The sequence below is a fragment of the Orcinus orca genome, chromosome 16 (genome assembly GCF_937001465.1).
Source record: "Orcinus orca chromosome 16, mOrcOrc1.1, whole genome shotgun sequence".
NCBI lineage: Eukaryota > Metazoa > Chordata > Mammalia > Artiodactyla > Delphinidae > Orcinus > Orcinus orca.
In genome coordinates this window covers 51103150-51127764 of record NC_064574.1, presented here as the reverse complement: position 1 = coordinate 51127764, position 24615 = coordinate 51103150, and the positions used below count along the sequence as shown (strand labels likewise).

The 24615-nt window shown below is 56.0% G+C and overlaps 2 protein-coding genes across 4 annotated transcripts; one reads left to right on the top strand and one right to left on the bottom strand.

Moving 5' to 3' along the window:
• Nucleotides 1-575: 575 nt before the first annotated feature.
• On the bottom strand, nt 576-11644 carry NPW (neuropeptide W). The gene is given in 4 exon segments (XM_033429449.2): nt 576-750; nt 985-1492; nt 1495-1543; nt 11447-11644. Coding segments are annotated over 4 exon segments (840 nt in total). The 3' UTR covers nt 576-665.
• On the top strand, nt 11574-23611 carry ZNF598 (zinc finger protein 598, E3 ubiquitin ligase). 3 transcript variants are annotated; one of them, XM_012533207.3, is made up of 12 exons: nt 11574-11861; nt 16952-17064; nt 17750-17879; nt 18212-18423; nt 18503-18720; nt 19244-19352; nt 19971-20188; nt 20394-20478; nt 20586-21364; nt 22138-22288; nt 22404-22548; nt 22637-23611. In XM_012533207.3, exons 1-12 carry the CDS (start codon nt 11643-11645, stop codon nt 22988-22990), a joined length of 2733 nt encoding a protein of 910 aa, XP_012388661.1. In that variant the 5' UTR covers nt 11574-11642; the 3' UTR covers nt 22991-23611. The 3 variants fall into 3 exon arrangements, with proteins under 3 accessions (XP_012388661.1, XP_049554768.1, XP_033285045.1); XM_049698811.1 differs by having other exon boundaries at nt 19244-19361; nt 19971-20122; XM_033429154.2 differs by having other exon boundaries at nt 19244-19361.
• Nucleotides 23612-24615: the final 1004 nt, after the last annotated feature.

Sequence of the window (24615 nt, the reverse complement as noted above, 5' to 3'; positions counted from 1 at the left end):
GGGAGGGAGGGGTTCCAAGGAGATCCGGGTTTGAAATGAGTTCTGGGAGACGGGGAAAAGACTGGATGGGCTGCCAGGTCTTAAGGTCCCACCCCCTTGGGGAGGACATTCTCCCCATGCTGGCCAGGGGGCATAGTGAGGGGACCTCCTGTGGGCCTCCTAGGAGGCTGGAGTGGGGGCTCCAGCTCAGCGCGGAGGGTGTGAGCTACTGCTCTCCTCCTCCTGCACACCTTGGTAAGTGGCAGCAGGACCCAGCGTCTGACTGCCTTCCCCCACCGTGGGATACCCCTCCCCTCCTGGGGGACCCTGGGACCTGGTCTAATGACCTCACACCCTAACAGGAGGGGCAGCACTGGCAGAGAAGGGAGAAGGGGACCCAGCCCCCAGCAGAGTCAGCCTCCGTCCCCCATTCTGCCCCGCAAGGACACACAGATCTCGGCTGTTGAGGGGAGCTTGCCCGGGCCAGCTGGAGGGCTCCTGACATTTGCCAGGGCGTGGGCGCGGCTGTTTGCGCCCCGAAGCTATATGTAAAGTACACATCGCGGAGGAAAAGGGTCAAACACCGGGGCGCGGCAACTAGGCAGGTTTTATTGACCAGATGGCCGGCCTGCTGGCAGAAGACATTCCGCCTGCGTCAGGCGTGGGGGCGTGGGCAGGGGCTGCGATCAGGACGGCTCTGGGGAGAGGCGGGGGCTGGCGAAGGCGGTTCCCTGCGCAGACCATGACTGAGCAGGAGACACTCCGAAGGCTCTGGAAAGAACAGAGAGGACCGTGGGAAGAGGGTTGTGCGACCTCCACTACCGCTCCCCCGACTCCCCAGGCTGGAAGAGTAGGGACTGCCCCAGGAAAGCCTTCCTCTACTGGGAGTCGGGGATGGAAAGGTTGTAGGGTGCCCTGTGGGCAGGCAGACGTGCGCTCCGGTCTCAGATCTCCCGAGACACCCTCGTCCACTGCTGTCCCCGTCCCCTTCCTCTCCCCGCGTACCTGGCCCGCTCTTCAGAGGTCCAGGAGTAGGATCCCAGCCGCAGCTCCGGTTGGGGCGCGGACTTCGGGGCGCGCGGGCTGCGAGGCGCACTCACCGGGAGCCCTGCGCGGGAGCTTCTGCGTCGCACCTCCCACAGTTTCTGAACTCCGGAGGGAAGCAACAGAGCATCGCGGGCGGCGGGCCCCCCAGAGACGGTGCTTCTGGCAGATGGCCCCTGGGGGTACACGGCCAGGCCGAAGCCGTCCCAGGCAAGGGGCCCGGCAGCCGGGCGCAGTGCGCGGCGCCACACGTAGGGCGAGCGGCGCAGCCCCATTAGCAGGCCCGCGGCGCGGCCCACCGTGTGGTAACGGGGACTCGACACGTGCTTGTACCAGGCGGCGGCGGGCAGCGGCAGCAGCAACAGCAGCAACAGCAATGCGATCAGCCAGCGGCTCGCAGTGGGCCCCCGCCCGGGGCTCCGCACCCCCGTGCCCCGCGCCAGGGTGCTCACGTTGACCGCCGCCCGGAGGGCGGACCAGAAACTGGCTCAGTCGTGTCTGGGCGCGCAGTGTCGGGAAGCTGGAGTGCGGGAGGCTACAGGCTAGGAGTTGGTGCGGGTGGGTCCAGCTATAACTGCTCGGTGGCCCCGCCCCTGCTCGCCCCCGCGGTACCTGAGGGGCTCCCCAAGGGTAGGGGGAGGGATGAAGTGAGAGGAGGAGCCCAGGCTGCGAGGCGGGGACGTGTGTTACTGAAGCACCCTCGCTGAGTGGGCCTCTATGTAGAATTCATCTTGACGCTCTGCTTGGGGCTCCCCTGCTCCCCTCTCTTAGCCCCCCTCTGCCTCTTCCCCCCAAAGAGAGGAACTTCCAGGCATAGGGATGGGGGGACAGGATGTTCCCTGAGCCAGAGCTCTTGCAGGTGGGGCACAAGCAGAGCAAAGACAGGGAGGCCAGCAGAGCCCTACTGGGGTAAAGCAGGAGAGCTGATTGGTGGGGGCCCTCTGCACCACTCAAGACCCCTCTGTGTATGTTCCCCCTGGAGGGTTGTTCCCTGTCCTCGCCTAACACAGGTATCAAATCTGTTCCCACACCCATTCCTCTCCTCCCTAACCCCTAGCTTCTCTCCAACAACCCACTTCCCAGCTGCAGCTGGATGGATGCTTGCAACTGCAAGTTTGGCCGCATCAAACCCTCTCTGAAACAGTGGTTAGGTTAGGCTCCCAGAATAAAGAGTCAGCTCCTCATACTGCCTGGGAAGGATAAGCTCTGCAGTCTTCCAGCCTCCTCTTTGGTTATGATCCCCCCCAAAACCACTTTCTCTGGCCAGGGCAGTCTCAATTCACTTGCCATACCCAACAACCCATGAGTTTGCCCACCTCTGTGCTTCTGTGCCTGGGACATTCCATCCTTTTCAATCTGGCAAACTCCTACTCATCCTTCAGGATCCTGCTTAGATAGCCCTTCTCTGAATAGTCTCCCAGAGTATCCCTCTGTGCCTGCCTGGGCTTAATAGCCCCCTTCCAGAGGACAGGGCCTGACCCATTCTTGCCTGAGTCCTAAACCAGGGAGGATGCAGCCCTCAAAATAATCACACCTCACCCCACCCCCCAGCAACCACACCACTCACGGGGCACCTTCTAGATCCCAGACACCAAGGATCCTGAAATATCTTATTTTGATCTCCAAACAATGCCACAACGTGGGACAATTATTGATTCCATCTACCAATGAAGAAACTAAGGCATGGGGAAAATTAACTTGTTCCAGGTCACCTGTTGGGTAAGCACTAGGGGGAGTGGGGCCCAACCTAGACCCCCAGCCTGAGAGTTCCAGTTTGGGGACCCCAGCTGCAGTGCTCAATGGAAACCTCCCATCCCCCTCCGCCTGTCTCTTCAGCAAAAAGGAGGGGTGATCCCGGGGGCATGGGGGAACAGTCTGAGTCTGTCCTTCCTCTCAGACCTGCATGTTGGAAGAGGAACAGAGGGGCTGAGGGGTGCCGAGGACAGTGTCTGCTTCTGAGGCATGAGGGGCAGAGAGATTCTGGTAATCCCCTGGGGAGCTCTAGAAGCAGCAGCAGCAGCAGCAGCTCTCCCCACAAAGGCCCTGCAGAGCTGCTGAGAAATGTGTCCTGGAGCCCAGTGACCCAGGCTTGATGGTGGTGGGGGGGGGAGGGGTAAGTGCCTCAACCTCTTCTGCCTCAGTTTCCTCATTTGTAAACTGGGGATAATCCCGGTCAGCTTGCTGTGAGTATTAAGAATACTCACAGAATACTGGGACTTCCCTAATGGTGCAGTGATTAAGAATCTGCCTGCCAATGCAGGGGACACGGGTTCGATCCCTGGTCCGGGAAGATCCCACATGCCGCAGAGCAACTGAGCCCGTGCCCCACAACTACTGAGCCTGTGCTCTACAGCCTGTGAGTCACAACTACTGAGCCCATGAGCCACAACTACTGAAGCCTGGGCGCCTAGAGCCCATGCTCTGCAATGAGAGAAGCCACCGCAATGAGAAGCCCGCGCACCACAACGCCCCACTCACCAACTAGAGAAAGCCTGCACTCAGCAACAAAGATCCAATGCAGCCAAAAATAAAAATATAATAAAATAATTTTTTTTAAAAAAGAAAAGAAATCCAGGCTGGGGGACTTCCCTGGTGGTCCAGTGGGTAAGACTCCACGCTCCCAATGCAGGGAGCCTAGGTTCAGTCCCTGATCAGGGAACTAGATCCCACATGCATGCCACAACTAAGAAGTCCGCATGTGAAACTAAGACCTGGTGCAGCCTAAATAAATAAATAAATATTTAAAAAAAAAAAATCTAGGCTGGGCCTTGACATCTTGACACTGTGCCTGGCACACAGTAGGCGCTCTATAAATGGCGTGGCTACCATCTAATTGCTGTTGCTGTTCTAGCGGCTGCCTAGTCCCCTAAATTGTCAGAGAAATCCCTTTGATGGAGGGGTGACAGCGCTGGGACCAGGCAGGGAGGGGGTACAGAGGAAGCCACCTGCGCACCTGGAAGGGCCTGGAGGACCGAAGGGACCAGTGGGCCGAGTGGAAAGCTGCCCCCTCCCACCTCTGCCTCACTCTTCTGGTGAGCTGCCTAGAGTGCTTGGTGGGCGGGCAGTGTGGCACAAGCGGGCTGCCAAGGTCCCCTGGCACTGCTGCCCCCTCCCTAATAAGGGGATGCAGAGGACTGCAGCCTGGGCAGACAGGGAGCTTCTGCAGGGAGAACGTCATCGATGTGAAATCTGATCAATCATGGCCTATGCTGTAACGGACGTTTCTGCGCAGTTGGAAAATTTAAGAGAACTACAATTAGCAGCATGGTAAATCTGAAAACGCAATGTTGAGCAAAGAAAAAAATGCTCTGCACAATGATACGTTTGGTGTCTGAAGTTTAAATACCGGCAATCCCTCCCGCTTGTTTATGACTGCGAACCAGAGAGAGTGAAAATGTCAGGGTGCAGGTGAAGGATGAAGGCCACATTAGGACAGAGCAGGGCGGGCGGCTGCCTGTCAGCTGGAGGTGTGTGGAAGGCAGGCAGGCAGGGAGCCCAGGGCTGGGTAAGGGAGAAAAGCACAGAACAACTTGATGGTCCCTGTTGGCTCCTAGTTTGGGGTGCTCAGGAAGAGGGGCTCTGTGCTTTACCTAGTCCTGACCCCAGGGGCCCAGGGACAAATGTCTCTGCCAGCCCTCCCCCACCCAGGACTCTGGAGCCAAAGTCTGTTGCCAGAGGAGGTAGTGGCCCTAATGGTCCATAAGAGCTGCCTTGTCTTTCTGGGGCTCACCACTCCTTTCATCCACACACAGCCCCTTCTAGAAGCTGACTGATCATGGCTTCTGAGTATTTGCACACCACCTCCCCTGACACTGGACCAAGCCCTCCAGAGACTGGGACCATGTCTGCCTCATACTCACGGCCCCCATCCCAGGCACAGAGCCTGGCTGCCAACAGGAACCCCATCCTAATGACACAGTAAATGAGGAAATCTCTCCGTTTTGTCATTTTAAAAATTATTATATTTTATAATATCAAGGTCATATACGTTATAAGTCAAATGCTAGTATAAGGGACAAAATAAAGTTGTCTCTGTTCCACCCTTTCACATCCCCATCCTGCCCTCCAGGGGCAACTACTTCCAACTCTTTCAGCTATTTTTCCTAGTATTTGCCTCCATATTTTGAAATCATAAACTTAACTGCTACTCTAAAAATGGGTGGTCTTTTTAAGGAGGTATAAGATACTTTGAGTAAAGTGTGCACATCTTAACAATTGCATTTGTTACATATGCCTACACTTGTGTGCCCACAGCCCAGATCAAGGTAGAAAAGATTTCAGCTCCCTAGGGGGCTCCTTTACGCCACTTCCTAGCCAGAAGCCCCAGAATAACTCATCTATCACCTTAGATCGGAATTTTCTCAACCTCAGCATCGTTGGCATTTGTGAGGCTGTTCTGGCATGGTAGGATGTTGAGCAGCATCCCTGGCCTTTACTCATTTGTGTAGGCAGCAAAATAGCCCCTCCCCAAAGACATCTATGCCCTAATCCCTGGAACCTGTGAATATTTACTTTACATGGTAAAGGGGAATTAAAGTTGCAGATAAAATTGAGGATGCTAATCCACTGAATTTAATATAAGCAAAGCACCCTGAATTATCCAGGTGAGCCCAATGTAATCTCAAGGGTTCTTTAGCGTGGAGGAGGGAGGAAGAGTCAGAGAAGGAATGGTGACAATGGAAACAGAGGGTGAAGTGATGTGCTTTGCAGAAGGAGGAAGGGCCACAAGCCATGGGATGCAGGCTCCCCCTAGAAGCTGGAAAAGCCAAGGAAATGGATTCTCCTCTAGAGCCTCCAGGAGGAATGCAGCCCACCTTCACCTTGATTTTATCCCAGTGAGACCTATTTTGAATTCCTGAATTCCAGAACTGTAATATAATGAATTTGGGTTGTTTTAAGCCAGTGTTTGTTGTAATTTTTTTACAGCAACAATAGGAAACTAATGCATCAGTAGATGTCAGTAACAATCCCACCCCACTGTGACAACCAAAAATGTCTCCAGACATTTCCACGTCTCCTTGAGGCCAAAATCACTTCCAACTGAGAAACACTAACTGAGATTATAAACTGCTGCTTTTAAATTTACCTTTTTTTAAGGCATCAAATGGCTTCCTCCTAATTTATTAAATTTATTTATTTATTTTTGGCTACGTTGTGTCTTCATTGCTGCGCGCGGGCTTTTCTCTAGTTGCAGAGAGCAGGGGCTACTCTTCATTGTGGTGTGCAGGCTTCTCATTGCGGTGGCTTCTCTTTGTTGTGGAGCACGGGCTCTACGCGTGTGGGCTCAGTAGTTGTGGCTCACGGGCTGTAGAGCACAGCCTCAGTAGTTGTGGCACAGGGGCTCTGCAGCATGTGGTATTTTCCTGGACCAGGGCTTGAACCTGTGTCCCCTGCATTGGCAGGCGGATTCTTAACCAATGCGCAACCAGGCAAGTCCCATGGCTTCCTCCTAATTTAGATGAAGCTTTGGCTCTCTCCCACCCCAGTCACCTCACTTCTCATCTCTCCATCCTCCCAATATGATTTTATCATAATTTTTGGTTGACACTAGTGAGCATTTATATTATTCTGACCATGTAAATATTACTCTCTGCTGAGCCAAGTAGTGTTACTATAATTACATTTTTTTCTTGTTGATAGCTGTCTTATTATTTTTCTTTCCTTGTTTTTGTATATTCTTAGTTTGTTATTTCCCCCCAAATGCTCCAAGGAGCTCCAAGCTCCTTGCAATAAATTTTCCTGATTCTCAAGCACACAAGGAGATCACCCACCATCAGTTCCTTATTTACTCTGGAAATCTCCCTCTGGGAGCCCTTGGCCTCCTGCTCCAATCTGGACATCCAGTCTCTAAGCCTCTGCACAGGCATCATTTGAATGGGGACATGGGAGCTAAATACTTTGTCCTTTTTATGTTGATGGCTTTATGCGTTGATGGAAAGTTATTCTAGGTGTATAATTTGTGGATGGAAATCATATTCCTTCAGAAATTGGAGAGAATTTCTAGCTTCCAGTGTCCCAGGATTGTAAGTCTGATTCTCAATGCATCATACAAGTTTTTCTCCCTCCTTACCCCCTCCCTCCTGAAGCTCTCAGGCCCTTTGCTTTATCTGTAGTACTCTGGTATTCCATGATGATGTCCCTCACTGAGGGTCTTTTTTACTTGATTGGGTCCTTTAAACGTGGAGACTCATGTCCTTCAGCTCTGGCATATCTTGCCTTATTGGCTCTTTGATAATTTGCGCCTCTCCATTTTCTCTGTTCTCTCTGAAATTCCTATTAGTTAGATACTACACTGTCTGGATTCAGACTTCTATCTTCTTATTTTCTCTGTTTTCTATCTAGTTGTCTTGTTCTGCTTGCTGAGAGACTTCCTCAACTTTATCTTCCCACTTTGCTCTTGAACTTTTAGTTGTTGTTAGTTTTGTTTTGTTGGACGCGCCATGTGGCATGTGAGGTCTTAGTTCCCCAATGAGGGATCAAACCCATGCCCCCTGCATTGGGAGTGCAGGGTCTTAACCCCTGGACCACCAGGGAAGTCCCTGTTGTTATGTTTTTAATTTTTAATTTCTAAGGGCTCTTTCTTGTTCTCTACTTTGTGGTTGTTATGGTTGTTCAAGGCATCCTAGTCTCATTTCATGGAAGGAATATCTTTCTTGTGAATACCATATATATATATATATATAATATACATGTATATAAATAATATATATATAAATAATATATATATAAATTATATATATATATATATATCCTTGGAGGGAGGAACATCTCTTGAATCTTTCTCCTCCTTTTTTTTTGCCGTAGGCGGGCCTCTCACTGTTGTGGCCTCTCCCCTTGCAGAACACAGGCTCCGGACGCGCAGGCTCAGCGGCCATGGCTCACGCGCCCAGCCGCTCCGCGGCATGTGGGATCTTCCCAAACCGGGGCACGAACCCGTGTCACCTGCATCGGCAGGCGGACTCTCAACCACTGCACCACCAGGGAAGCCCTCTTTCTCCTCCTTTTAATCTCCACTGCCACTATCCAAGTTCAGATTTTTCCCTCCTTTTCTGGGATTGCTTCTGTGGCTTATATATATATAAATATATATATATATATATATATATATATATATATATGTTTATGATCTGTCTAAAATTTCCTTCTGATCTCTGGGTCTGCTTGTTTTCATCCCTGTATCACACACTGCAGGCTTTCCTCATGAGTCTGGAGATCATTTGTTGCCTGTGCACAGTTGTGAGTGAGACCCTGCAACACTGGTTGGCTGCTCCTTTTTGGGGGGGCATGGCTTGCTGAGTGTGGGCTTCACTGTAGGGCAGCTGGACAGCAGGACAGCTTTTCTTTCTTTCTTTTTTTTTTTTTTTTGACTTAAAACATTAGGTGTTTATTTTTCTCAAGTAACAAGTCTTGAAGATATTAAAACATTTTCCCTCAGCGTTATCACATATCTTCTAAGGGATAATGAATGAATAAACGATTTCTCACAATCATTGTATAACTTAGGTTTCTTCCATATATGCATTACTTAGAGGCTTTCTCACATTCTTCACAACCAGTTCTTTTCACTTAGCATTTGGTTGTATGTCTTAAAGATTGAGAGTTCACTGAAAGCTACTTTACATGGATATCATTAAAAGGGGGTTTACTGAGCATGAGTTCTCTCATGACACCAAAGGGGTAAGGATTTACTGAAACATTGCCTGCAGACATTGCATTTATAGGGTTTTTCTCCAGTATGTATTCTTTTGTGTGCAATGAGATTACACTTTACACTAACGGATTTTCCACATTGATTACACTCATAGAGTTTCTCTTCCATGTGAGTTCTCATGTGTATTGTAAGGGACACATGCCTGCTAAAAGCTTTTCCATGCTCACTGCACTTAAAAGGTTTCTTGTCCCTGGTATGGATTTTCATATGCCTCCTATGAGATAAGAGACCACGGAATGTTTTCCCACATTCCTTACATTCATGTTTCATTTTCATGTGAATTTTCTTGTGTAAAACGAGGAAAGATTTCACTCTGAAGGCTTTTCCACATCAATTACATGTAAAGGGTTTTTCTCCAGTGTGAATTCTCACATGTTCTTTAAGGCATGAACTATCCCTGAAGGTTTTCCCACAGTCATTGTACTTACAGGGTTTCTCTCCAGTATGAATTTTCTTGTGCCTGATAAAGTTGGAGCTCAGCCTAAAAGCTTTCCCACATTGATCACACTTGTAAGGTTTCTCTCCAGTGTGTATCCGCAGGTGTATCTTAAGAGATGACTTACTACTTAGGGCTTTACCACAATGGCTACATTCAATGGATTTCTCTCCAGTGTGGATTGCCTTATGTCTTTTAAAATATGGGAGGATACTGAAGGTTTTCCCACAATCACTGCACGTATACGGTTTCTCTCCAGTATGTGTTATCTGGTTATGGTAAGCCTACAGCTTCTACTGAAGGTTTTGCTGCATTGATTACATTTGTAGGCTTTTTCTCTTGAATGAGTCCCTGAATGTTGTCTGAGAAGTGAGCTATCTCAGAAGGTTTTTCCACAGTCATGGCATTCATAGGGCTTCTCTCCAGTATGAATTCTCTTGTGATGTGTAAGGTAAGAGCTTGAGCTATAGGCTTTCCCACACTGATCACACTTAAATGGTTTTTCTCCAGTGTAGGTTCTCATGTGCAACTTAATGGATGAATGGCTCTGTAATACTTTACCACACTGATTACACTCAAAAGGTTTCTCTCTAATGTGAGTTTTTTCATCCTTCTTAAGGTGTGAGATTGAATTTAAGACTTTCCCCCAGTCACTGCATTCATAGGATGTCTCTTCTGTATGTTGTCTCTTAAGCCCAGCTAAGTTAGAACTCCTGAGGAAGGCATTTTCATCTTTTTTACATTCATAAGATTTTTCCCGAGGAAGAATTCCCTCAGGTGGCTTAAGATGTGAAGAATCTCTAAGGACTTTTGCAGAGTCAAGGTATCGATGGAGTTTCTTGCTAGGGTAAATTTTACTGTGAGTAATGCTAGATTTCACACTCAAGGCTTCAACAGTTTCACTGCATTGAATGGGATTGCCTCCAAGAGTTTGTTCCTTCTTGCCATTGTGTGTATATTTCTCCAAAATACCTTGTTTTTGCTGTGGTTGTTTGGCTTTAAGGAGAATCAGCTCATCTGAACAGGTATCTTGATGAATTCTTCTCTCTACTGTCTCCATTTCATCTTCCTGCTCCATCTGGGTGATGAGAGGAGGTTTGCTGAGTTGATGTCTCAGTGAAGCCAAGTTTCTATAGTTCTCCAGCATCACATCTCTGTCCCCTGCAGTGGAAGGGCATAGTCTTTTTTTTAAATTAATTAATTTAATTTATTTATTTTTGTCTGTGTTGGGTCTTCGTTGCTGCGCGCAGGCTTTCTCTAGCTGTGGTGAGCGGGGGCTACTCTTTGTTGCGGTGTGCGGGCTTCTCATTGTGGTGGCTTCTCTTGTTGCAGAGCACGGGCTCTAGGTGCACGGGCTTCAGTAGTTGTGGCACGCGGGCTCAGTAGTTGTGGCTCACGGGCTCTAGAGCGCAGGCTCAGTAGTTGTGGTGCATGGGCTTAGTTGCTCCGTGGCATGTGGGATCTTCCCGGAACAGGGCTCGAACCTGTGTCCCCTGCATTGGCAGGCAAATTCTCAACCACTGAGCCACCAAGGAAGCCCAAGGGCATAGTCCTAACCACTGGTCAGCCAGGGAAGTCCTCCAGCCCATTTCTGATTCTAAAGTCCAAGCTCATCCGCTCACAACACACCGCCTCTTTTCTAGAAGGGTTCAGATCCGGAGTAGCCTCCTGTGATAGCAGAAGGGAGGTCCTGAGTGTGCCTGGCCCCCACGGGTAATGAGGAGGCCCCCCAACAGCTGCAGAGACCCAAAGCCCCAGGATTCACAACCGTCCAATCAGCAAACCTGCCCTGATGTTTCTCTGCGTCAAGCCTCCGGGCTCAGCTGGGTGGGCCCAGCCGTGAAGAGGACAGGTTCTCTACCCGCCTTTCTATCGGGACTGGGGGAGACCGCTCCTAGTTCAGAGACTGATGTCACCACGTGTTGTCTTTTCTGATAGGGATTGTGTTTGTGAGTGCGCAAGCGCGTGTGTGTGCCCTATGACCACGCCCGTGTGTGTCCCAAATTCAAAAGAAAGATCTGGGTTGGAAAGAGATTTTGGGCTCCTAATAGGGTTGCAAAATATTTAGCAAATAAAAATACAGGACTTCTAGTTAAATTTGAATTTCAGATGAACAACGAGTAACACTTTAGTATAAGTATGACCCATCAATATTTGGAGCATTAAACATTTTGCTCTGGGAGGACAGAGCTGGCCCAAGACTAAGGTCAGAGGAGAGGAGGGCCTGATGCCCGCAGCCCGGCGCCGGACCTGCAGCTGACCTACAACCTGCCCACTCCGCCTAGAGCGCCCGGTGCCGGTGGCGCCGCTCTAGCCGGCGCCTCGCTGAGGCGGAAGTCGTGAGCGCACTTCCGCCAGGTGGGGCCGTTGCTGGGCGGGGCGGTGACGTCGCCCCGGAAGGGGCGGGCCCGCTGGGAGCCAATCTGTCCCGCGCCGCGCCGCGCCGGCCGGGAGGGGGCCGGATCCCGGACCATGGCGGCGGCGGCGGCCCAGGAGGGGAGGCGCGCGGCCCTGGAGGCGGCGGTGGCGGCACCTGAGCGGGGCGGCGGGAGCTGCGTGCTGTGCTGCGGGGACCTGGAGGCCACGGCGCTGGGCCGCTGCGACCACCCGGTGTGCTACCGCTGCTCCACCAAGATGCGGGTGCTGTGCGAGCAGCGCTACTGCGCCGTGTGCCGCGAGGAGCTGCGCCAGGTGAGCTGCGCTGGCAGGGCCGCATGTCGGGGCAACTGGGCGGGAGCGGGGGCGCGGCCGGGCGGGGCGGCTGGTCACCCGGAGGCCGGAAGGGGACTTTGCCTTCCTGGTGTCCGGCTGCAGGCCTAGTGGCGCCGACTTCCAAAAGAGAGGCCTGGCGGGGCCACCCGGGGCGGGGTCCCCATCGTGGGGCCGACTGTGGGGCGTGTGGGGGCGGGAGGCAGGAGGTGGCCGAGCTTATTTGAAGAGGCAGCGGTCCTTGTGGGGACAGAGTCTGGGGGCTTTCCTCCTGAGCCCCGGGAATTCCTGCCGGGCCACAGGAGGGGCATGATCAGAGCAGGAGCTCCTAGACCTGCTCGTCTTGGGAGATTATTCATCAGAGGTCTCCATTCCGGTGGAGGCAACAGGGAAAGTGGGCACCTTCAGTGGCAATCTGTCCTGGAAGCAGAGGGTCAATCTGGGCATTTCCAGCCTAGCTGTGTTTCTGGGCCTTTCTGGGTGACGCTGAGCAAACTCCTTCTGAGAATGGCATTTCTATTAAGTGATGGTTGTACTCACCATCACCACCAGAGGGGAAGGCAGAACCACTGAGGTCTCCTCAGGGTGCTTGGTGGATGGGGATAAAAGTGTTGCGAAGTTTTCCTCCTTCTTGCCGGTTCCACCTGGTGGCGGTGGCGTGGCGGGGGGGCGGGGTGGGGCTCAGCTCCAGAGTGGAGGAGAGGGAGTTTCTGATTGTCCAGACTTGGAAGCCCTAGTGAGGTCAGAGGGCTCCACGGAGCTTTCTCCCACCCTCCCCGCAATGCCCGCTGCTGGCTGGGAGCACCTAGCTGGAGCTCCCTTGGTTTGCTGTGCTTTGAGATATGTTTGCTTCCAGAGTTGTGAAACGAAAGGAAACGACATCCTTTCTTCACTTTCTTTTTTAAAAGTAGACTTTTATGTTAAAGGAGCCAAGAAAATGCTGTAATCCCATGAGCACTCTGTGGGCACCTACTCTGTGCCCTATCTGAAAAAGACACTTGGAGATGCTGTCAGTCTGTAATGGGGTGGACAGAGATGCACCCGGACCTGGGAGGGATATGGGGTGCAGGAGCAGTTGGGGAAACCTTGGGTCTGTGACTTAGTCAGAAGGCACCTCCCAACTTCACCAGAGCCTGCCTTGCCTTCCAGTCTTGCATAACGTGATGTAACTCTTGAATGGCCAGGTTTCCCAGCACACCTGTAGCTTCCTTCCAGGCAGGCAGGCAGGCAGGCAGGCAGGCACGTGCAGCGGAGGCCCCGGCCCTGGGCACTGCAGGTCTCAGGAAGTAAGCAGACACCTATATATGGGTGTTGTAGCTAGCATCTGGTCTCTCTCATACCTTGTGGGTCCCATACCCTTCAAGGACTCTGTGGCAAGGGGGTGTGGACATGAGCTTTCAGCTGGCTCCAGCTGGGGTGTGGTTTGGCATCAGGTGCCCTGGCCAAGTCTGGCCTTCCTCTCAGGCCTGCTCCTAGTTGCTAGGGAGCAGGAGGGCGTTCTGGGAAGTTTGGGAAGATGATGCTCCTCTCCATTCATCCTGTTTGCATCTCACTCTTGAACTCTGAACGCCCCTGTATCCCTTCTGTTCCCTTGCTGAGTCCTGCACTGTCCTCTGAATACGTCCTGTGTCCCATGCCTGCTCGGAAATCCCACAGCAGCCCCAAACCCCTGAACCCTGCCTCTCCTCTGTCTCTTTTATGGGACTAAGTCTTTGTAAAAAATTGGGAGGAAAGTGTGCCAAAATGCTTTTTGGGACAGGCCAGCTCCGTTTGCTGGTTAATTCCTACATCTTGACCTGGTGCCTCCCTGTGCCGGCCTGGGTGAGGAGCCAGATCAGTTAGATTGCCCGGCACTTGCTCAGGGTGGAGGCCGAGGCAGGCTCCCAGCTGATGGGTAGCAGCAGCGCTGGTCTTGAGGGCACACTGGCTGAGACTGTTGTCAAGTCCTGGGTTCCTGTCTTCCCTGGTTGTATCTTTCCCCCAGGCCACTTTCTTCTAAAAGACAATTCTTGTCTTACTTTCCACCTTGCTCTGATCCCCGGTGATGTTGAAGAGGCTTGATGGGGCTGCTGTACAAAGTGGGATGTGTCTGAGCTAGGAGGGGCCCTGCAGGCCACCTGGTACAGCCCCACTGCCCCATTTCATAGGTAGGAATTGGGAGGGGAAGCTGAAGGCAGGTCAGGAGGCAGGACCTGCTGACTCAGGCCATGTACTTCTGTTGTCCCTGCCCCCTCTCCACCAACCTGGTCCTGGCCCGCCTCCTCTGAGAGGACCTGCTTGTCCACGTCTGGCTCCTTGGGTCCCTGTACTCTCCCCGTCCAGCCGCTCTCACACTGGTCGTTGCTGACACCCATCCCTGTCCTCTCACGCACTCATTCTCCGTGAGTGCTCGCTGCACGCTGGGAGTGGGGAGCAGCAAGGCCCCAGGCAGAAACCCCTGTGGTGGGGGAGTCTGAGGGGACTTTCGCCCCCATCTGCCTCTCCTCAGGACCTGATCTTGGGGCCCACCCAGAGGCACCCTTGCCCCGTTAGTCATTTACTACCTGGCCCACCCAGGGGCTGCCCAGGGCGGTCCCTCCTCAAGTATCTAGGCCTGGCCTGTACCTCTGTCCTTGGACCCATGATCCCCTCCCATCAGGGTGATCACCAGGGTGGGTGGGTCTTGGGCCACACTGGTTGGATCCCTAATGGGTTCCTGCCCATCCCTGGCCAGGCCACCATACCCTCATCCTTCTCCATCCATGCAGTTTTGTGTCTCACCTCACCCTCTGCTGAGGGCAGGGACACTGGCCATTCCAGGCTGCACTGCCATCCCATCGTCTGGTGCAGGCCCGGGGGGCCCAGTCCTGGTCCCAGCCTGTCTGTGAGGGGCAGTTAGCATTTCCCCATCCCACCCCCCAGCTCCAAACCTGCTCACCCTCATTCTCAAATGAACACTTTCCTTTCCCAAGCCTCTTCTGTGGTTCCAATCTCTTCCTGAGCCAACCCAGTGTCCCCCTTCTGGCCTGGCTCAGGTGTGCCCAACCTGGGCTGCCCTACCAGACTGCTCGGGAGGGACAGACACCCCACCCAAGCTGACTGTCACTCAGTCCACGGCAAGGGTGCTCACAGCCCAAGGAGAGATACCACCTGTGGTGGATCAGAGCAGACCTCTGAAAGGAGGGTGCCAGGGTGACGGGGTGAGGGTGGGGCGCGGGCCCTCCCGGCACAGGTTTCTCTGGGAGGGAAGTTGTTCCTCTGCTGAGTCTGTCGAGCTTGGATGCTTGTTGGCAGTTTTGGGGCTCCCCTCGAGGCTGGGGTTATGGGCACCGAGTCCCGGTGGTTAATTCCTTGTGCTCTGTGCTCCTCCAGCGGCATCCTGAGTGGTTCATGGCCCTGCACCTGCAGGCGCCTATCCCCAGGCAGGAACTGGGGTCTGTGCTGGAAAGGTACCCTTGGGAGTGGTTGGAAGGCAGGGCTGGATGTGGGCTTGCTCTAGGAGGGCAGATCCCATGAGAAGAAGCCAGTGGAAGGCTCGGGGACCTTCCCCATGTCCCTTCGGGACTACGGAGAAAACTGGGGCAGAGGGTGCGGAGGGTGACCCTTTGGAGGCAGAGCCAAGACCTCCCTGTGAAGATGGGTCACAGGGTGCAGCTAGGATGAGGTGCGCTCAGCGTGTGGCGGGGGCAGGGGTGGGCAGCCACATTCATCCTGCCCAGCTTTGCCAGACATGGTGACAAGGGGAAGAAAAGCCTGTTGGGGCGCTGCCCATCCCCCCCACCCTGCTCTGACCCTCCAGAATGGCTGTGGCTGGACCATGATGCTTCCATTGGGCTCCTGTGGGGGCGGGTGGGGGGCAGGCTTGGTTGTCAGCCTGCTCTCCACACCCCCAAGCATGTCCTCACAAGTAGAGGCTGAGCTCCCCATCTCCTTCTCCAGGGAATCAGTTTTAACCACCCTGCTGTTGGGGATGGTGTAACCACCCACTCTCCCCAGCCAGTCCTACGCTTTCCCAAGTTCATGGCCACCCTGGCCCCAGACATCCTCCCTGACTGGGCCTAAACCTAACAGGGGTGATCTTGATGTGGCCTTTACCAAGGAAAGGCTGTCCCCCTGGGTGTGCTGGTAAGGACTCTGAGCTGAGGCGAGTGGCCAGCTCCAGGCTGGGGGACAGTGGTGGATCGGAAAGGGGCACGGAGAGGAGGAGATGGGCCAGTGTGGTCTTGATGCAAGGGGGAGGGGACAGAGAGAAAGGGGGACTGGAGGATGAGGGAGCCCTGGAGGGAGCAGTGCCCTTGTTGACTCAGAGGGTAGGCCTGAGCCTGTGCGGGGGCCCTGGGGGCCAGGCTGGGGGCATTGGGACAGGGGTCTGGTCATCGTCCAGTGCCAGGGTCTGTGGAGAGGCAGAGCAGGCTGCTGGGCCAGGCTCAGCAGGCTTTACCTGAGAGTGCTGGAGACCCCTGAGAAGTGGCCAGGCTGCAGAGGTGTCCACAACCAGCACACTAGCTCCTCTGTTTGGCACCCCCAGACAGCCCAGTTAACAGGCAGGAAGCTGGCCAAGAACAGGCGGGGGCCATGACCGAGTCCTGTGGGGGAGCCCTTCTCCCCCTTTGCCATCATGGAAGCATCATGGGTGCGTGGAGGGTAGCCAGGCCTTGACGCATGCAATCTGGCCTGGTAGCATTCACTGTTTCCTTAGCTGCTCCTTGGACTGTGTCTCTCCTTTCTCCTGGTGAAAGTCATCCTGTGCCCAATACCCATGTGATTAAGCCCCGGTTTGCCTGGCTGTCTGATCCCTGTCTCTGCCCCTGGGGCGGCCTCTGTCTCTCTGGCAGGTGCCAGTTTGTCTGTGGATGAGTGTGGAGCCGGCTGCCCCCTGGTGGCAAGGCCAGCCGCTGCGTCTCTGTCCTGGCAACCCTAGGTGGGTGGGCTGCGGGTGGGGAGAGGAGACAAGGCTGGCCCAGGCTGGCAGAGGGTGCTTCCTGCTGGGACCTGCCTCAAGCCTCCCAGGAGGGGCCCTGAGTGCCTCCCTTTCTCCTCAGCCTGACGCATCCATGGTCCGGCTCACCAGTCCCTTTTGCTTTTGGTTTCAGGTGGTCTTTGGGAAGAAGCTTCCTACCTTTGCCACAATCCCTATCCATCAGCTTCAGCATGAGAAGAAGTATGACATCTACTTTGCCGATGGAAAAGTGTTTGCCTTGTACAGGTGAGAGGGGAATTCTCGGCCTGGGTTTCTGAGGGTCTGTGGGATGCTTTGTGGTGGGGACGGACTGTCACCTCCTCTGCTCCTCACATCCCTCAGCGGGGAGGGGGCACTGGTGTGGTGCAGATGTCAAGGCTAGGTGGCTGGTTTCTGTCATTGGTTTTCACTACTGTAACGGGGGATGCTCACAGTCCCCCTCCTGGTGTGGTGGTAAAGAGGGGGCAGTGGGCGACAAGGGGTGAATTCAGGGAAGGCACACAGCCCTGCTTTCTGGGGCTCTTTGAGGTGGTCAGGAGCTCCTGCAAATCAAGCTCTTAGCCTATGGCGGAAAAACCTCATAAACGGATACAGTTGTTTTGGGGGTGGTCCTCATCTTCCAGGTGAGGGGGCAGGCACCTGTGTGGGCTCAGTCATCATGTCCATCTGATGCAGGGGTCAGTCTCCTGGATCGTGGACCCAGCCCCACCCCGTGGCCTTGTTCAGCTCAGGCCCTGGGCCCAGCACCATCTGGCTCAGTGGTCAGAGTGCTGAAATGCACGGTGGGGCAGGAGTGCCCATCCTCCTGGCTCCTGCTTCCAGGGCATCTGCAGGGGCGTTGGGTGAGGGGCCGTGGGGTGGTTCTAGTGCCCCTCTGGACAGTGATGCTGAGTGCCTTCGGGGGCACTGGTGGCTCTCGATGTCTCCCTAGGCAGCTGCTGCAGCACGAGTGCCCACGGTGTCCTGAGCTGCCACCTTTTGGCCTCTTTGGGGACCTGGAGCAGCATATGCGGAAGCAACATGAGCTATTCTGCTGCAAGCTGTGCCTCAAACACCTCAAGGTGAACCCTACCCCATGGCACCTGCCTGGGGATCGGGCATTCAGGGAGCACCTGGTGGAGGTGGGTGGAGGCCAGGCCCAGTAGAGGCTGGCACAGGGTGCTCAGCCAGACAGCTGTGAGCGGCTTGTTGCTGCCTCTGGCCCTGGACAGGCCAGATCCCCAGGGTTTCCCAGCATCCCCAGCTCTCCTGCCTCACAGAGCCTGCCAGACTGCTGGTGTCTGGGGCTCTGGGGCAGAACTGATGCCACAGGGTCCCCTGCATTGTCGGGCCATGGGAAGGGGCAGGAGGCCTGGGAGCCCCCACCCCATTCCCAGCCCCCCATTCCCTGCAGATCTTCACATATGAGCGCAAGTGGTACTCGCGCAAGGACCTGGCTCGGCACCGCATGCAGGGGGACCCTGACGACACGTCGCACCGTGGGCACCCGCTCTGCAAGTTCTGTGACGAGCGCTACCTGGACAACGACGAGCTCCTCAAGCACCTGCGTCGCGACCACTACTTCTGCCACTTCTGCGACTCAGACGGGGCCCAGGACTACTACAGGTGGGAGTGGGCGCACGGCAACCTTGGGACACCCAAGCGGGCTGGGCGAGGGCCCCTGCTGACACCCGGTTTCCGGCAGCGACTACGCGTATCTGCGTGAGCACTTCCGAGAAAAGCACTTTCTGTGCGAGGAGGGTCGCTGCAGCACCGAGCAGTTCACCCACGCATTCCGTACGGAGATCGACCTCAAGGCCCACAAGATGGCCTGCCACAGCCGGAGCCGTGCCGAGGCCCGCCAGAACCGCCAGATCGACCTGCAGTTCAGCTACACGCCGCGGCACTCACGCCGGAACGAGGGTGAGTGGGGCCCGCCCTGCCGAGCGGGGGCCCCAAGGCAGGGCTCACGTTGCGGAGCCCTGCTCTGGAGGCCTCAGACCCAGGTCCTGATCTGACCCCTCACGTGTGAGCGGGGACAAGGGACAAGCCTGTTGAGCCTGTGTCCCCCCAGCCCATTGAGGAGCCCCAGGCACCTGAGCATGTTGGGACAGGGAGCTCTTCACTGGCTCCTGAAGGTTCTCAGATCTGCTGTTCTGGGGTCCCTGGGACTCTTCCCCCGGTCAGGAGGATGACTGAGTGCCCACTGTGTGTAGGTCCCTCCTGGGACTGTGGGGCCAGCAGGCCCAGGCCCCTCTCCCAGCCCAGTTCTTGCTCTGACCTGGTGCCTAGGCTAGAGGCCCAGGACCACTGTGAACCCTGAGAGGTGTCTGCGCCCATACCCCAGGTTCAGGTGCTATGGTGGGTGGGGAGGCCTCTGCTGTCTAAGCCAGAGCACTGGCCTCGGTCTGGCCTGGGCCCGTGACGGGCTGTGTGCTGGCCGCAGGGGTTGTTGGTGGCGAGGACTACGAGGAGTTGGACAGGTACAACCGCCAGGGCCGCACGGGCCGGGCCAGTGGTCGTGGAGCCCAGCAGAGCCGCCGAGGAAGCTGGAGGTACAAGAGGTGGGAGGATTTGCGTGCCGCCAGGACTTAACGTTCTCCTGGCACCACCCCTGAGGCGGTGGCAGCAGCCAACAGCTGGGCTGGGGATAGGCACCGCTGTCAGGGGACTTTGGCTTTCTGGCCTCTGGTGTCCTGGGCATGGCAACAGGTCTGCTAGGTGTCCTCAGTGAGGATTCCTTCACTTTCCCCTAGTTTTAGCCAGAGACACTGGGACCCTGCAGATTGGGGTGGTAAGGGGGGTCCTGGGTCATTGGGGGTTCAGTGCAGTTGTGCCATGAAGCCCCAGCGTGGCAGGCACGCACTCAGGCTGGGCTGCCCCCGATGGCCGGGCTGGATCGAGGCATCTGTGGACCCCAAATGCTACCCCAGAGAACAGGGCCGGGTGTTGCCCAGGGAGCCGAAGCTTGAGGCTGGCAGGTGGATGGTCCAGCTCCCTCCACAGCGCCCTCTCCTGGACAGGGAGGCTGGGCTGGCACCGGTCCCGCTGGCTCCTGGCAGGCAGCCTCCTGGTGTCCAGGCTTCACAGGGGCAAGGCCCCTCCCCAGCCCCTCATCCTGCATGTCACTGTAGTCCTGGGCCTTGCCCAGCCTGAAGTCATCCCCATTCCAGGGAAGAAGAAGACCGAGAAGTGGCAGCTGCCATCCGGGCCTCGGTGGCCGCGCAGCAGCAACAGCAGCAGCAGCAGCAGCAGCAGCAGCAGCAGGACACACGCAGGAGTGAGGACCAGGAGGAGGGCAGCAGGCCCAGGAAGGAGGAGGCAGGTGCGCGGGGTCCTGAGGAGCCCCGGGGCCCCTGGCGCCCGCCCCGGACTCAGGGCGAAGGCCCAGGTGAGTGGGCCTTCCCTGTAGGCAACTCTACTCTGGTGCAGGAGGTGGGAGGTGGGCTCCTGACCAGCGTGGCGGTGCCCGGACTCGCAGGGCCTCCACCCACAAGGCCAGTGAGAACCCGTGTGCTCGCCAGTCACCCCACAGGGTCTGATCCTGCCCTTCAGCATTGGTCAGCCCTGACCTAGGGTTCTTTTGTGTCTTGTAGGCTCCAAGGAAGCCTCAATAAATGGTCCTGTGAGCCAAGAGGCCTTGCCAGCAACTGGCTCGGCTGCAGGAGCCACATTTCCAAGGTACATGTGTGCACGAACCGGGGCTCCTATGTAAGGTGGGTGGAGGGTGGCCGCCGGGCAGGCCAGGGCCTGGCAGGCCACTGACCCCTCTCCTCTTCTCGGCACAGTGCTCTCCCGCCCCCCACTTCGAAGCTCAAGGACGAAGACTTCCCCAGTCTCTGTGCCTCCACTTCTTCCCCCTGCTCCGCAGCAGCTGCCCTGGGCCCCGTGGGGCTGGCGCTGGCCTACTCTGTCCCCGCCAGGGGCAGGAGCACCTTCCAGGAGGAGGACTTTCCTGCCCTGGTGTCCTCTGCCTCCAAGCCCAGCACTGCCCCCACCAGTCTCATCTCTGCCTGGAACAGCAGTGGTAGCAAGAAGGTGGCGCATCCCGCCCCAGGGGCCCAGTCTGCCAGCGGGGGAAGCCAGCCCCCCAGGAAGGCTGGGAAGGGGGGTAAGGGTGGTAAAAAGAGCGGACTGCCCCGCGCGGAGGAGGAGGAGGAGGAGGATGGCCGCTCCAGCCTCACCACCCAGGAGGTGCGGGGCGTGCCCACGACAGTCGCCGTTTCTTCCCTGCTGGCTGTGGCCTCCACCCAGACCTTCACCAAGGTCGGCAAGAAGAAGAAGGTGGGCTCCGAGAAGTCGGGTGCCTCATCTCCCCCGCCACTGCCCCCTGACAAAGATGGGCCCCCCGGGGCTGAGCAGGCCCCCGCGGCCCCCACTGGCAGAGCTGAGGGGTCAGCTGCTGTCATCGTCAACGGACACACAGAGGGGCTGGTCCCAGCTCGGAGCATCCCCAAGGAACCCCCTGGGCTCCCGAGGCCCCTGGGGCCCCTCCCCTGCCCCACGCCCCAGGAAGACTTCCCAGCGCTCTGCGGCCCCTGCCCACCCAGGATGCCCCCGCCCCCAGGTATGTGTGCCTGGCTCAGGCCTGCTTTTGGGCATCTGGGAAGGGGCCAGGTTTTTGAGTCAGGCTGGAGCCCCTGGGCCCAAGAGGAGCATAGCCTGAGGTTGTGCAGGTGCAGGTGGGGAGAGATGAGCCTGTGTGGTGGTTTCCAGCTTCCTTGGAAACCTGACGGCCAAGTCTGGATGCAGGCTCCATGTCTGTGAGCGGCGTGACTTTGGTCTGCCACATAACTTCTCTGCATCCTTTTATTTATTTTTGGCTGTGTTGGGTCTTCGTTTCTGTGCGCGGGCTTTCTCTGGTTGCGGCGAGCGGGGGCCACTCCTCATCGCGGTGTGCGGGCCTCTCACTGTCGCGGCCTCTCGTTGTGGAGCACAGGCTCCAGACGCGCAGGCTCAGTAGTTGTGGCTCACGGGCCTAGTTGCTCCGCGGCATGTGGGATCTTCCCAGACCAGGGCTCGAACCCGTGACCCCTGCACTGGCAGGCAGATTCTCAGCCACTGCACCACCAGGGAAGCCCCTAGCACTCTCTTGAGATGAAGGCAAAAATGAGTTAACTTAGGCCAGCATTTGCCATGAGGGAGCACAGCATGCATGTTGGCTCTTGGCATCATCAGGCCCTGGGCCTGCTTTGTGGGGGAGGTGCGGTTGTGGACAAAGCCTGACCCTGACCCTGGTGAGATGGGCAGCTTATGGGAAGTGGGGGACCAAGGCTTGTCTGCCTGGCCAGCGAGGGTCACGTCCTGAGATCTTCCTGTGTGCCCCCCCATCCTCCACAGGCTTCAACACCGTGGTGCTCCTGAAGGGCGCTCCGCCTCCACCTCCACCGGGTCTGGTGCCCCCTGTCAGCAAGCCACCCCCTGGCTTCTCTGGCCTTCTGCCTAGCCCCCACCCGGCCTGTGTCCCCAGCACTACGACCACCACGAAAGCGTAAGTGTGGGTGGGCCACCTGGCCTCATGCCCCTGTGGGGGGAGTGCCCTCACCTTGGGCTACTCCAAAGGCTGAAGCCTCCACCTCCTCCCCATGTCCCGATTCCAAACCCAGGCCAACACCCGTGCCACGGGCCTACCTGATCCCCGAGAACTTCCGGGAAAGGAACCTGCAGCTCATCCAGTCCATCAAGGACTTTCTGCAGAGCGACGAGGCCTGCTTCAGCAAGTTCAAGAGCCACTCGGGGCAGTTCAGACAGGTCAGGCAGGCGGGGGTGTGGGGGCCAGCCCGGCCACCTGGGGCCCAGGCCTGGGCCAGGTGTGACTGGGTCTGGCTCTGGGTGGCAGGGCGTGATCTCCGCAGCCCAGTATTACAAAAGCTGCCGGGACCTGCTGGGGGAAAACTTCCAGAAGATCTTCAACGAGCTGCTGGTGCTCCTGCCTGACACGGCCAAGCAGCAGGAGCTGCTGTCTGCACACACAGGCTTTCGAGGCCGTGAGAGGCCTGCCGGCACCAAGGCCAAGAAGAGCAAGAAGAGTGCATGGCAGGCCAGCACCCAGCAGGCGGGCCTGGACTGCTGCGTGTGCCCCACCTGCCAGCAGGTGCTCGCGCACGGTGATGTCAACAGCCACCAGGCGCTGCACGCTGCCCGGGACGACGACTTCCCCTCCCTGCAGGCCATCGCCAGGATCCTCACGTAGCTCCGGACGTAGCTCCTGCCAGCGCAGGCAGGAGCCGCCACACCCATGAGCCTCCTTTCTCCCTCCTCCTCCCTCTGGGCTGCCAGGCAGCCAGGTGAGGCCCTGGTGAGGCCACCCGCTCAGGCCCCTCAGCTGGCCGGCCTGCCAGGGATCACCAGGAAGGCCCGCACCACCCTGTCAGCACACCGTCATGCAGGAGTCCATCTGGATTTCTCCTGGGAACTGGAGAAAGACCCCTGCCTCAGCAGCAGGCTGGTCTGGGTTTACATTCTCATGCTTTTGGAAGGTGCTGGGGAGGGAAGGGCTGGGATGCCAGGACCTGTGTGTGCTGTCAGAGCTGGTGGCCACGGTGGCCCAATCTGGGACCGCCTGAGCCTGAGGGCTGCGGCACCGTGGTCCCTGAGCTGTGGGGCCAGGGATGCTGGAGTCAGATGTTGAGTGTGTTGTGTAAACAGTTGGCTGTTTCATTATTCAAAAACGTTCAGGATTAAAAGCAGACACGAAATCGTGCTACTTGAAGTTGAATCTTTTTACGAGACTAGCTGAAACTGGGATCTCAAATTGCCTCTGACCTTTTATAAGACAGTTTATCTTCAAATAAATTTATTTTGCAATAATGCACATAGCTGAGCTTCTCTGCCTTCCGGGGTCACCCCACTCATAGTTGTCAGACACTACAGCTCAGGTGGTCACCAGTGAGTGCTGGGGCGGGGAAGACCTGTGGGGAGAGCTGGGCTTGCTCACAGGAAGAAGCAGCCAACCCTGGGCTCCAGTCCTGGAGGTCGAGCACCGCCCAAGCCTTCCAGGAGTAGAGACAGCCATGCTTGACCTACACTGTGTACCCAGTAAAACTATTCTTCCAGAACCTGGGAGTAACACAGACTTGAGGTTTCAATCCATAGACCAGTGAAGGAGCTACTAAAGATCAACAAGAACAATTTAGAAACAGTGCAGGGCATATCTGAAATACTGAAAGAAAATAATTTGTACTTAATTATTTGGATCCAGTATTTTGAAAAGGAACCAGACACCCAGTGAACTCTCCTTTCTGCCACAAACACATATAAATAGTAGGAAAAAAGGTCTAAACACATAGCTACATCCAAATAAGGCAACATCCTTAGATGAAAAGAAAGAGATGTCTTTCTGAAAGAAGCAGAAGGGGGTACCCCAGGTGATGAAGGGGACGTGGCCTGCAGTGGGGCCAGGCCAGAGCCACACGGCTGCATGGGTACTGCCTATCTGAAGCCGAGGGCCTGCCTGCCTGCCTGCCTGTGGCTGAGACTGGAGCAAGTTCCTGGGTGATGGCCATGCTCGGAGCCCACTAGGAGACAGAGACTTCACGCTCTTCACTCTCCATGGGACTGCCTAGAGGCCACCTGCATTCCCCACCACACCGGAGAAGCCCCTCATAGCTGATGCCCTCTTTGCAGACCTGAGCACAAGCAGCACCCCCAAAGAGTAACGTGGAAGATGAGCTATCTCATTAACAATACTGAAAATACCGATTCTTAAAGAGAGAGACACACACACACACACACACACACACACACACACACACACAACTACTGTTTTCCTCCTTTGATGATGGCAACTACTATTTTCCTTTTCCGGAAGGGGAGCCT

Bases quoted from the DNA above. Each gene is read 5' to 3' on its own strand.
- ZNF598 (XM_033429154.2), top strand. From the start codon at position 11,643: ATGGCGGCGGCGGCGGCCCAGGAGGGGAGGCGCGCGGCCCTGGAGGCG. The intron at 20,189-20,393 runs GTGAGTGGGCCT...TGTGTCTTGTAG, and splicing joins GACTCAGGGCGAAGGCCCAG to GCTCCAAGGAAGCCTCAATA. The intron at 22,289-22,403 runs GTAAGTGTGGGT...TTCCAAACCCAG, and splicing joins ACTACGACCACCACGAAAGC to GCCAACACCCGTGCCACGGG.